Source organism: Amphiprion ocellaris, chromosome 16 (genome assembly GCF_022539595.1).
Source record: "Amphiprion ocellaris isolate individual 3 ecotype Okinawa chromosome 16, ASM2253959v1, whole genome shotgun sequence".
NCBI classification, from domain to species: domain Eukaryota; kingdom Metazoa; phylum Chordata; class Actinopteri; family Pomacentridae; genus Amphiprion; species Amphiprion ocellaris.
Window position 1 is genome coordinate 24,583,372 of NC_072781.1, and position 14,193 is coordinate 24,597,564.

General features: G+C 40.5%; 1 protein-coding gene across 1 annotated transcript; it reads left to right on the top strand.

The window, feature by feature from the left end:
* Nucleotides 1-1,113: 1,113 nt before the first annotated feature.
* Nucleotides 1,114-14,193, top strand: LOC111573990 (uncharacterized). The gene is made up of 11 exons (XM_023278364.3): nt 1,114-1,406; nt 5,262-5,592; nt 7,057-7,173; nt 8,337-8,578; nt 8,786-8,951; nt 10,997-11,096; nt 11,281-11,356; nt 11,587-11,712; nt 12,002-12,169; nt 12,290-12,347; nt 13,548-14,193. The coding sequence occupies exons 1-11, from the start codon at nt 1,291-1,293 to the stop codon at nt 13,644-13,646; spliced, it is 1,599 nt and encodes a 532-aa protein (XP_023134132.2). The 5' UTR covers nt 1,114-1,290; the 3' UTR covers nt 13,647-14,193.

The window sequence follows — 14,193 nt, forward strand, 5'->3', positions numbered from 1 at the left end:
TTAAAGATTCTTTAGGTTTACTGAGCAGCTACGTTTAACCCATAAGTGTTCTCTGTAGTACAGGAAAACAAACTAACCAGAGGTATTTAATGGAGACACGACTGAAGACGACTACTTATGTTTGCAGTAAGCATTTCAACTCCTAATCTACTTGGATGCAGACAATCTGGATTCAAGAAGATATGTTGCAACCAGAAAAGATCAAAGTCCTGTACAAACTGATTAAAGTTAGTGATTTACACAACCAAGACAAGAGTCTTTCATACAAGCAGTTAAAAAATCTTTAATCCACTAAAGGGATTATCTCTGATTATACACGCTCCCGTAGTGATCTGGGTTGGGGCTGCACCCCAGCCTGGCAAGTGAACGCTGGCATCACTGTCGCTCATCATTTCAGATTTGAGGGCTACATTGGACACTTGATAGAGCTGAACAGGATCTGGACTGCCTGCTGGGTGCTGGCAGCAGCCAGTTTACCTCTTCTCCACTTTCCATTAAGTCTGAGTTGTCTGGCTGGCTGGCAGCCTGTCTCTTTCTACAGTTTCACTACATGTACTGCTCATTTGTGTTGCTTGAATTTATCCAGGGAAGCTAGTCTCTCCTGCAGCGACAACCTTTTATAGTTTCTTATAGATGTCAGCACAGATATCTGGCAACTAAACGGGAGTTTGTTTATTGTTGCTCTCTGTTTATGTCATAGAAGCAGCTAAAACAGTAATCCATCTTGATTCTAGAAATGGGAAGTTAAGATAAAAGTGATGTCTGTGGCTTTTTTGTCACAGATTTTGGTGGCACGGAAATTAGATCTGGTCATGTCCTCAACACAAACTCCCTCCTTTGCCCTTTTTGAATACCCTCCCACTGCACAATCCTTCATTTCTGATCCTCCATCCGTAGTTGTCTCTTCTGTGCGGTTGAGCCCCCAGATCACTGCTCCCTAGATAAATCTTAAGTCTGCATCTATCTCCTTAGACCGTCTGATTAGCACTACGTCACAGAACGGGGAAGTAATCCTGGTCTGGGCCTAGGAATAGAGCTCTGGGAGTGGCCAGGCCATTGGAGAGACGCTCCACATCCCCGGTGCATGTGTCCACTTGTAATCCCTTCTTAAATAGCCCCTGGGCAGGAAAAGAGAGAGGGAACTGGCACAGGGACGTAACACCGAGAAAGGGAAGCAGCAGCAGCAGTTAGTGTCCTGTTATCCCTCGGACACAACGCAGCAGCCGCATCAGGAGGGGGATTCAGACCGAGACACTTGTTGGACTGTAGGAGGAAAGTCCTTTGGCCAGGATGAACTTTGCTGCCCAGTTATTCTACTCAAGCTACTTGAGTGAGCGACTTGAGCGTTTGTACTCACCCAAGCCTGCACTGAAAGACAGCGAGGAGAATGACCCCTTTTGGCAAAGGTGGGAGATTACAGCATGTAGCCCCCTGGATGCTCCAGACCTCTTCCCTACCTAGATCATCCCTGTAGTGACAGATCTACCCTCTGTTCCAAAGAGGCATCTCTTACTTCCAATAAGTCAAAGCCTCTTTTTTTTTAGTTACTTCCATTCCTCTTCCACAACCTCTGTGTTTGCAGCTTAACAACCTCAACAACCACATCCTCAACTCCCTAGTCCCTTCCTCACATAGGACCTAATCAAAACCAACCATTTGTCCTCCAAATCAATGTTTGGCTGCTACAACTCCAAAATCAAGGTTCCACTAATCTCCAGGCCCCTTACAGAAATGGTTTCTTCCTTTTGTATTTCCTCGTCTTTTCCCTCGTGCTCCATGTCGAGGAGAGATACTTCCAAACCTCCAAATCTTGGTAGACTTGCTCCACCGCTTGCTTCTCTGCCTTATTCTTCTTTTTGTTTCCAGGATGTCTGACAGATTTTCAGAAAGACAGAGAGAAATTAAATCTTAGCACTGAATTAAATGGATAAATAGTCTCCCTTAAGTGCAATACTGTTGTGTTGCTTTGTGCAGTCAAGGCATTATATCACATTCAGGGTCAAACATGTGTTGCAAGTTGCAACTGTTTATTTTTAGATAAATGTTTAAATGTTTTTTCTTTATGCTTCAGGCTGGCAGTAACAGTGGAGAGAGATACAAAATGTCGGAAGAGAAGCAGTCTAATGATATTCAGCAAAACAGTCATTTAGTAATCAGACAGTTACTCGCTCCTCAAAGTATTTGCTCTAAGCACTTATTTAAGGTCACTCTAGTGTTTGCCTTAGCTTACATCAAACTCCATGACTGCCAGGGTTAAATAAAGTGAACAAGAATCACTAACAGAAGAAACCTTCTACTACTTAGCCCTAAGTGTCCAAGCCTTTCGGTGCTTCTTTTACTAAACCCAAAAAGACAGCCAAAGAGTGCAAGAAGTTGTGGAACCTGGACCTTAATGACAGAAAGACTCAGAACAGCACTTACAACAATGCAACATCAGCAATCAGGGTCATACGGTGCTGGGAGACATTTTCTTTTCCCAAATGAACGCTGTTCCAGTCGGAAGGAGGAAGCAGTGCAGCATTCAGTTAGGGCATTTAGTCTTTAAAAGGACATTCCGATGCTGAGATAGTGCAGTGATGAAAGCCTGGTGGGCTGAAATGTCTCCTTCACTTTTTGCTTTGTCCTCACTTTTGGGTTTTTGCACTATTTTGAAATAACAGAAGCAATTTCATACCATTTCAGCTCTTCATCTTCTCTTTTGATGAAGCCTTTTGATGCTGCCATGTTGCTCTATTCTCCCCTTTGATGCTCTTTTTGAACTCTGCCTTTGAACCAAAGCAGCCTTATCACAGGTGCAGCCTTGGACTTTTCTTATTCACAGCCGTGTTAAGAGCGCAATGTGTGCCTGAAAAATGGCGCTGAAAGTGATGGTCGGACAAGTGGGGCAGAGAGCAGTAATGGACCCAGGAGACGAGGTGAAAGGTCACCGTATTGTTTATGATGGATCACTGTGATATAAATAGAGTGGGATGTTCTCTGCAGAGGTCTGACACCACTAAGACATTCACTCTGTTGTTTGGGGAGGCTGCTCCACCTGGTGGCCTTTGGATATTATTTTAGCCCACTGGACACTCACTAAAGCACCTTCAGCAGCAGATTTTTCCTCATTTTACTCTTTGTGGCCTCTATCTGGACATCACAATGCACCAAACACCTCCTTCTACTGCAGATTTTAATATGACCCCACTGCACAATGTTATTCAAATGTTAACCATTTGTGATCTGCTTCAGCAGCTAAGTGACTGAGTAAATCTCTAAGGAGTGTAATCCTATTATTATGTTCATACTGAGTAAAGAACCTCCTTATTAACTGCGTGGAAAGAGAAACATTCACAATTTTGTGTAGTGACATTTGACAACTGAGAAATTTGGAAAGAAACGGAACTATTTAAATCGATTTGAATGTTTGATTTTACCCAATACCCATTCACTGGGCAGTTATAAATCACGCTGTCCAGCATTTAGCCCTAAAATGCCACTTTAATCGCTTATGTGTCTCCTAAAAAGAGGAGCTGAACGTCTAATGAATCATAAGTTGACTTATAGGCGTAATCTGTCTCGGAGACTGGAAGCTGGGTTGACACGAAAGGTGAATGAATTCCTCTTGAAGAATGAGGGGGCGGTGTGGTAGGGGGAATAGTCATGGTCCTTCATTTAAGGCCTGAGGTCAGTTGGATTTTCTTGGTGAATGGTAAAAACTGTAAAATTGCCACATTAGAAAGATTCTTACATCCAGACTCAAATATAGACTCATTCTAGTGTGACAGCTACATTGTATTTTTGGTGTGTCATTAAAACGTGGTGAGTCATAACACGATTTGTATGTATGTGGGTTGAAAGTGTTTACTGATAATGTCTGCCAGAGGCCACCCAAAGATAACCCTAAATTCTGATTTATATCAACCAGGAAAAAATCCTTCAAATAAACCGACAGAAATAAAGTCCTTCTCTTTGCTATGCCTTAAGTCTCCTCCCTGCAAATAATATTGCATGAGTGCTGTTGATTTTATACATCTATACATCATAGGAATATAAAACTGCACATAAACCCCAAAACACACGTGAACCTGTACATTCATGATTATACATAGACCTCAAAAGATGCCAGATGTCCATCTTTAGTTTCTTTCTGTTAGGTAGTGTTGCTGCTTTTCGTCTGTGTGCTATGCACTGGATGTGTCTAATACTGGTTCTGTTCTATAGCCATCTGTGTTGTTCATGCTTGTCTGTGTGGGCATATCATGAAGTCTATGTTGTGAGTGTATCATTTCTCTGTCTGTTCCCTCCTGCTCTGCAGAGATGGGAGATAGTGTGGTAGGATGCAACCTCTGGAGATGGACCCTTTGTTGCACCCAAGACACCATAACAATGTAGACAATGACAAGGTCCTCACAATGTAGTCCATGTCAGGTTTTAGCAGTTGGAAATTGGAGTTGCCCACTTTTTAACGTATGTGTGAACACTGGGGTCAGAATCCAAATGAAAACCTATTTACTTCATGGTGGTCACTATCTACCAGGACTCCCTGTTCAACAAGAAACAGAGGAGCAGGTTGTGGTGGATTTCTGAAGAGGCAAATTCTCAGATCCACTGACTTTTCTTCATTGAGCAGCATGTTATGTTAATGCAGCCCATTTATCCAGCTGCTGTGCATCCAGAGCAATTTTATGCACCAGACATAGATGACTGAATGTTTAATATCTCTAAATTTGGGTGTCTAAAACATATTTAATTTGCTCCGAGAGATTCCAGAGATAAACAGAATTGCAGAATAGCTTTTATTTCACATTCTAAAAATGTATTCTTTTGTACTTAATCAAGTCTATGGAAGACTTTTTTTAATTTGCTACAGCTCATATATACTTGACATTGTTACTTAATATTTCCAAAGCATACTCTTGTGTTACAAACGTATTCTTTCTCCCTTTCAGAATTCACTGGCTGCAGTCATTTCAATAACAAGTTTTAAGAGCACAGGGTGTTCACTGTAGTGGATTATTGATATCAGGCAGGCTTGAAGCGTCTGTGCTTTTGATTGTAATGGTTTCTTATTATCTTTCATTTCCTTCTCATTACATCCAGTAAATCTTTATATTTCTGGCAAATATTATCAGTGTGAGGATGCTGAAGAAAAACACTCAAGTTACTCCCTGTCTGGTCTAGTCTGTGTAGTCAATCATTCTGCAAAAGTCACCTTTGTCAAATGCAGCAGATCTGATTTTTAATCAGGCCCAATTTCTGTTTGTTGTTTTCTTTGCCAGAGAGGAGTTGCATTTGGGCCCCAGTCAGCCCAGCGGCTCCTACAAATGTGGCCCCCCTATCAGTAACGGCATTGCGGTGCGCAGACCCACCCTCATTGAGCCAGAGCGTCTGAAGGACTTTGGTGAGGAGGAGCTTCTCAATGGAGATGTGAAGGTCCATGAAACCAAAGTGGTGGGGTGTCCTGAGATCATGCTCATGAACCCTCCCAAAACCAGACGAGTCAGCGAGTTCAGAATCGTCCCCAGACCTCCTATTCAGTATCTCCGCTTTGAGGACATCAGTGCAGCAGCCTTCAGAATCCAGACAGGGATACAGAAGACACCCTGCACGGTACGCTGATGTAGAATGAACTTACATGGTGGAAGTCAACAAGATGGGGGCCTGTGACCTTTAGGGGACTAAACAAAGCCTCAATCACCAGAGACATTAGAACTTCATTTAACAAGAGAACAGCCAGAAGATCAAACATCTAAGTGAGTTTTTTAAACACTCCCTGGCCGCCTAAGTCATCTCAGGGTTCTAACATAGTCAAGACTTTGCATAGTGTAGCAAATAACCCAACAAATCCAATGATTCCTTTTGAGCAGCACTTTGTTGATAGTGGGAGGAAATAAACCCCGCCCTTCAACCAGGAAGAAACTTTCAGTAGATCCAGTCTCAGAGAGGGTGGTCTTCTGCCTCGACTGGTTAGGTTAGGGTGAGGGTAAGGGGGAGCAGAGAAAAAGAAAGCAGAGAGAATAAAACAAGTAGCACACAAGAAAACCAATAAGTGCTGGGCAGGTTCTTGAGGTTAATAACTGCAGATCAGAAACATGCAGCTCTGCATCCAGAAATACCAACAGGGAGAACAAAACCCAAACTACAGGAGAGAGAAGACACAAAGTTAATGACATGCAAAGATGGAATACAACAATATGGAAATAAAAGACAGAACAGTAGAGGAGAGGTGCTCAGTGCATCATGGGAAATCCAAGAGCTGTCTAGGGTCACCTGAGTAGCATTAACTGTAAGTTTTATCAAAAATGAGCGTTTTAATGCTAATCTTAAAAGCAGAGTTCAGGTGCACCTGATGAAGTGGCCAGATATATAAGTACCAGCATTCTACAAAAGAAGACTTTTTGTTGCTATATCTCCACTGCTGCTGAACAGGAAAACTTTAAAAGATGTCAACTGCTTTGACTTTGGGCAAGGACTATGGATTTTGTCCCTAAGGAATAATTACACCAAGTAAAAGCGGTTTCAGGGTACAAATGGGCATTGGCCATGTGATTTTTAAGACAGACTTTTTGAACCTATCCTCTAACAAGTCCAAAGGAAGGCTTGCTACTGAACAGCAGGAGAAAAAGTTCAAAAAATGCATTTATTTCAAATTCCCTTTTAACAATAAGAGACATGGCATGAGACCTGTAGCTTCAGAGTCCCAGAAATGTTCTAGTGTCTCAATGACCCAACTTAAAGACAGCAATCTAAAACTATGAGCTATAAAGAACAGGCACATTGCCATTACAAGATGTAAACAGAATCTGAATTGTATGTAAGTGTTTAATATATGTTGCATTTTGTTGGAATAAAATCACAGTTTTCATGTAAATTTCTTCAGATTACATCATTTTCTGTTTACACCGAGAAGCATTAATCAATTTTTGATCTCTACAGAAGATTAGTGATAAAGTCTCTAAGTTTCCCAAGTGAACAGGGCAGATGAACTGAATGAATGAATTATACGCTTGAGTTTGTTCCTGGCATTAATATTCACAGCTCGGCTCTAACACTGCTGCCTCTTTGTGTGTGCAGTACTCCAGACTGTCCAAACAGTACGGGATGGAGATCTACCTGAAGAAGGAGCACCTGCACTACACAGGCTCTGTGAAGGAGAGAGGAGTCCTGTACCTGCTGTCCTCCCTCACTCAGGTGAAGCAAGCTGAGATAGAGATGGGGAGATGATCCCTTCTTGTGGTTCAGGTCACTGTTAGGGTCAACCATGCTTTGTGTTCATGTAGACACACATGTGTTGACTGACCACTGCTGACCTGTAGTGATTAGAACATATGCACTTGCACTTGTCTGCTGTATGTCTATGAGTAACTGAGTCTGATTTGTACCATGTAACAGCACCATGACTGGCAGTAACCTAAGTGCATTGGCTAAAGTGCTGTACCTAAATAGAATTTTGAGGTATTTGAGTGTTTCCATTTTCTGCTGCTTCCTCCTTTCACTTCACTACAATAAGAGGGAGATATATTTTGTACTTCACTACATATCTGATAAATTTGATTACAAATTACTTTGCAAATTGAATTAATAATGCAAAAATATAATCAGTAAATCATAATGGAGTATTATAGATGAACACAAAACTTTAATTATCTTAGAAGCTAAATTCACAAGCTACTACAAACTAAAATAAAAAAAAGGAAGTGATGAACATGTTATTACATCAGCAATTATATTTCATCATTACACACTATTCTGAAATATACCATTCTGTATAATAAGTACTTTTCCTTTTGGTACTTGAAGTATACTTTGATGCTAATACTTTTGCATTTTTTCTTTAAAATTAAGTTAAATGCACAATTTACTTCCCATACTTTTATTTCAGTACAAGATAGAAGAATTCTTGGGGTTTCAAAGTTTCTTTAATAAAAAAAAAAAGAAAAAAAAAATTGGTCTAAGCTGGTTTGGTGTCCTGCTGAGGATCAGGGCATGATGGGAAATGTGGCAGAATTTTTAGAAACTCAGTAGTGGTAGTGGTAGTGGCACAAGACAAAAATTATTATCATACATAAATAAGTTACTGGTGTAATCTATAATTGTCAGTTATTGGTGTTGTTGTGTTGAAATGCCTCATTTAGCTTGGTAATCAACCATAATTGTGAAGTGAAGGAGTTTTCCTGGCTCAGTGCATCATATTGTAATATAATATCATAGCACTAGAAAGGTATTGTGTACTACTCTTAGCATTGTAAAGAACAGGAGTCAAAGCAAATTGTTTTCTACTGACTTCTTTATTGATGTCAGTTCTGTATACAGATTTGCTCCATGTGAACATACATGTGTGTATGTCCCTCCAGGAGCAGCAGAGGAAAGGTGTGATCGTGGCCACTGACTGTAACTTCTCCATGGCCGTGGCTCATCATGCAGTGGAGCTGAAGGTCCCGGTGTTTGTCATCATGCCGTCATGCTGCTCGTCACCCCGTCTCAGGATCTACAGAGACTACGGTGCCATGGTCATCTCCTACGGCAGCACCGGCCACGACTCCCAGAACCACGCCCGCCATCTGGCCAAAGAAAATGGATACCTCTACCTGGAAGAGTCAGTGTCTCCAAGATTCAGCTTAGGATTTGCAGAGTTGTTTGTCTGTAATATAAGCGGCAGTCTACCACACCACCAGCTACGCTGATATTCCTTTAACATTCCACTATGGGACACAGTTACATACAGTACAAAACACTGTCTCTTCATTTCATGTGTCTGTCTTCTACTGAAATCAGTCTTGTTTCTGTCTTTGCTGGTGACCAGAGATGAGTGTCCAGCGTACCTGGCAGGACTGGGCACTGTGGGCATGGAGATATATGAACAAGTACCCAAACTGGATGCAGTGGTTATTCCTGCAGCAGGACAGTACGGCCTACTGGCTGGAACAGCTGCAGCCATCAAACACCTCAACTCTCAGATTCTTGTTATAGTAAGTAGATACTGAGAAGTTTGAGTTTTGAATGATTAATAGCAGCTGAATTCATGAATATATTTTTGCAGGCTTTATTTCACACCATTGGTATTGGTAGTGCTGTTTCTCTCTTTATCATACTTTTTATTGAAAAGATGAGAATGGCTTAAGTGTGACTTTCATTGTTGTTGGATTTCCTTAACAAGATAAATATATTTGCAGTGTTTTCCCTTGTTCCACTGACTTTTCACAGCTGAATCTCTGAGAGCTTTTCTCTGTTTACACTGGAGGCACAGAAAAGCCATCTCCTTCTATTTTCAATCATAAAGAAATATCCTTGTGTTCAATGAAGCAATCAAGCCAACTTTCTGCCACTGACCCAGCAATGATCATTATGAAACACACACAGACTGATTAAGGCTACCAATCTGCTCATCGACAATCCTGTTTTACTGATAGTAATCAATCATGTTTTTCACATTTATTCATGTCAGTATTGGACATCTGGCACTGCATGTAATTGCGTGGAAAATATGCGTTGTGAGCAAATTTGAAATACACTGTATATAGAGCATGCAAAATGACATGTTCCAGTTGAATTTACAAGAAAGAATCCTGTATTTCGTGCACTGAATTACACTTTTATCATGAAAGGTAAATGCAGATGAGTGACAATGTAGCAACGAGAGATTTTTGCAAATGAGGCATGAATAAGGAGAACAATAACAACAATATTTCAATATGTAGCAGTTCAGTCGTTTGGTTCACTACTTTTGACTAAACCTGCATTGGATTGCCAAGAATATACGTACTTAATGACACCATAAGATTGATATTTCTATTACTTTTTGACAGTAATGAATAGACTGATGATAATCATGAACACATGATAGTTCCATCAGCCTGAACTCTACTCTGTTTATATTGCTAAGCATGCTAAATTAAGATAGTTAACATGAAAAACTTTACTTCTGCTAAACCTCACACACATTAGAACTGTCATTTTAACATGCTGATGTTAGCATCACTTGAGTGGGCGAGCATCTTTAGTGAGCTGATCACAAGTAGACAACAAAGGGAAATAGCAACTAAAAAAAGGACGTAATGGCTGCAACATCACTCATTGGTTTGTGGACTACGATTTTGAAGCCTTGTCATCTTGCTCCATTCAAAACGAACATAATAAATGAGGGGTGAATGTGACCAAGGACTAGAGGACAATATGCACAGTGATACAGCAGCGATCAGTCAATCACAATGTAGCCCCGCCCTAAAACATCCTGTTTTATTGTTTATTTTCCTCTACATGGAACGAAAACTATCATTATGCTGGATTCAAAAAGCATGATGCCTTAAAACCAGCAACTGAGACCATAAACGTATTTGGACAATGTTTACTGAGTTACCAGATAAAGTGCGACATAGGGTTGTTTCCTCATAGACTTCAGTAGAATTGGACTTTAACCAGTGAAGTTGCCCCCTGCTGGCTGCTAGAAAGATGGCAGGTTAAGTCACTTCTTGAGACAGTCTGGGATCTCCATATGTGTCTCTTGTGATCAGCTCTGACTTCCCTGCTCTATATGCAAATAAACATGTAAATAATTTTCGCTTGCAGAGACCAAATGTTTTAACTGGTGGGAGGCAGTAATGCACTGCCTTATCTGCCAGAAATTCAGAGGAAACCACCATTTTCCCATGCAAATGACTACACGCTTCAAGTAACACAGGACATCAGCTGAGTAGGTGGTCCTTCATTGTGGCCTGTGATACACTAGTGTACACTGCTAGTAAAAAACAAACATGTGGCCCAGACCATCATTAAATGTAGTGTGAGCGAGATCACAGTGTGTCTTCAATGCAGTTATGGTGCATTCACTCCTATGTTTACAGCTGTCCGCTCATAATCTGATCACTAACGATGCATGCTAATGCCCAGTGTGAACAAGGCCTGAGTGCAGCTTCACACAGCTACTAACATAAGTGTAGACTTATTTTGACATGCATGATGATTCATAATTCACTCAGTACTTAGCAGTAATAACTGGATGGACTTTCTTCAACAGGGAGTTGAACCAGAAGGTTTCCCTCTGCTGCTACAGTCTCTGAAAACAGACAGTCCAATCAAAGATATGCACACCAACCCCAATAAGAAACTTTATGGAGGTAAACCCATAACTCTACGTAAACACATAGACCTCTGAAATCATTATTCATCTTTGGATCCTTTTCTGCAGGACTATCATGATTGTAGATGTGGAATACAGTTCATCATTCTGCACATCTTTCCTGTTCTTCCATTTATCGCCTGCAATAAATGAATATATCATGATCTTCTGTCTGTTCTCAGATCTTATGGAGCGTTCGCTTGGTGTCAACACCTTCCAGCTGGCAAAGAAACTGGTAGATAAAGTCATTTCTGTCAGGTACAGCATCTCCACGGCAAATTTACATTTCAAAGCTCCTTTTGAAAGACTTTTCCCGTAAATCAGATATCGACTGTATGAAACAAACACAGCTATGAGCTGGTTTTACTTTTTTCCTCTGAAACAATCCTGTCTTTAAGGGTATTGTGACTCATATTACTAAAAGCCTTTTCTGTACTAACTTATTCTGGCATTTAAATTCATTGAAGACCTTTTTTTTCTTGACACAGTGAGGAGGACTCCCTGGTGGCGATGCTACGATTTCAGGAGTTTGAACGCTCTACTGTGGACACAGAAGGAGCCATAGGTTTGGCTGCAATCCTGGCTGGACAACTACCAGAACTGAGAGGCAGAAAGTGGGTCTTATGTATTAATATTGTGCTACTCGAACCCTTTACAGAAATTCTCCTCGCTCATCCCCCTTCAGAGAAGTCAGAGTTCAGCAAAAGTATTCCTGTATTTATAAGACCTAGTTTTTCAACAGTGTAAAAGCCCTTTGTATCCTTTTAAATATAGTTCTGACTCTGAGGGCTGAAATGTTTCTCTTAATGCCTGAAAAGCTGACATTCTGGCAGTGCAACAATGTCAGCAGTGCTAATCCTTTTGGCTGCAGATGAAACAAGCCTCCCTCTGTCTTTGCTGTAGGGTGGCTGTAGTGGTGAGCAGCGCGAACATGGAGCTGGAGCTGGTGAGGCAGTGCGTGGACCGAGCCCTGGTGCTGGACGACCGGGTCAGTAAGTTCACAGTGCAGCTGGGAGAGTGGCCCGGAGACATGGCCAAGCTGCTGGACGTCCTGTCCAGACAGGATGTCAGGTAGAGTCAACACCCACCCACTCACAGACCTCTTTGCTCTGCTGCTTCATGCTGAATTTGTTTTACCATCGCATGAAGAAGCCTTTAATTGTTCCCCCTCTCTTGTCTTTTTCCTCCCAGGTTGCTGGATGTCTGCCATCGGAGACACGGTGACAAATCAGACCTCTTCAAGGCAAAGGTAGGCGACTAAGCTCTCCTCTTCACCCCGATCTGTTTCTTCCTCCTCTCCAATCCACTCATCGACTTTTCCTTCAATGCCGTTGAATTCTTGCTGTAGAGTTGTCAGGGAGTTGGCGGGAATTAAAGGGCCAGAAATACAACTGCAACAAATTAAGAGATTTTTACGCAGTTTGTTTGCATCGTTGGAAGAACTGTTTCTTCCACTTCAAGACAGTTTGGTGCTACTTTCTAATGAGGCACCTTCATAAATTTTAGCTATTATCTGTTATAAATAAATGAAGAACTATTCTGAGGTTGTCAGTTTGTTGGCTGCTGATTTATCAACAGCTTACTTTAATAACTGTATATTTGATGGTTTAAAGTTGCCTATTAGTGACTTTCTTCCCTATTCCAGAAGCAAACGTGATGACCAGTTTGTAATGATACCTCCATTAGTATTTATTAATGGATTATCAATATTCATAACTGCAAATAAAAACCATATTAAAATTGTTTATTAACTATTACTACAGACATCAGTTATTATCTATATGATAATTTACAAATTGTACCAAAACAGTAAAAAATAATTTACTGGGATAAATTAATTACATTTTAAACTCATTTGTTTGGTTACAAATGAAAAATTTTATTTGTAATAAATAAAATGCATCCTTGCTTAGCATATGAGAGGGGTTTTGCTGCTACAGCTTCACTTGATTGAACTATACATATTATTCTGTATAACTGACATTGCTAAGTTTGCTAACATTATGATCTTTTTCTGCTTTTTTAAATTCACCATTATCCTGTCCACTTTGGGACTAAAATACTGGCTGCTTCAACAGAACATACACAGTCTGGATTTAAAATGTATTTTCCTTTAAATAAATTTTTAAAAAATTACTTCAGAAATTTGCCCAAATGAAAATTTCATGAAAATAATGATGAAATCTGTTGGATCAATGGTCTTATCTTGGTAATAGCTTTGCTGTATTCTCTCCTGTTCATAAAACCTAATGAAAGCATCACGTTGCACTGGAGCCCAGCAGAATTCTCTCATTATCTCCTGGTTCTGCTGTCTACTCTGACAAACTGTACTGTTTATTCACCGGTGGTGTCAAAAGGTGAAAAGTATTGCATAATTAACAAGCAACCCTCTCACTGCCCTAATTAGGGCTAACTGTGTGTGTGTGTGTGTGTGTGTGTGTGGTTACAGGTGGAGTGTGTGGTGGAAACCAGGGATAAAACACAGAGCGTTCAGCTGCGTAAGACGCTGAGTGAACGCTACCCTTCAATATGCTGGCTGGACCGGTGATCACAACAACACCATGAACACAAACTCCACTGGAAATTTTAAAAAGTTTTAAAAAACTGAAAAGACACATTCATTAAAGATGAGACATGACTTGCAAACACACCCTGTAACATACACCCCCACGATACACAAGCGGTGTTACATGAAACTCATTAAAACAATGCTTGTTCAGCAGTGTGAATACAGAAAAGCCTTGAGATTATAGAGCAAATATTAATTATATTACTTGTGTTACTTACGCTGCTATTGTTCTTGTTTATCATGGCACTGTAATTACAATAGAGTGGTTACACTGCATTCAGAGAATGAATTTAGTTCTTACAGAGCATGAATAATACACTCTGCACTAGCTGCAGGCTACAGATAGATGCAGGCTTACCCCTCCAGTACACAGTAAACTGCTCCCTACAACATCAGATATATTTTTCCATGAATGTTGCTTTTATAAATGCTGTATATATTTCTGTATTTATACTGTCCGAGGTGGTAGTGTCAATCCAAGTAAAAGTGTTCTCCAAATAAAACTGGACAAATTCTGGACAAATGA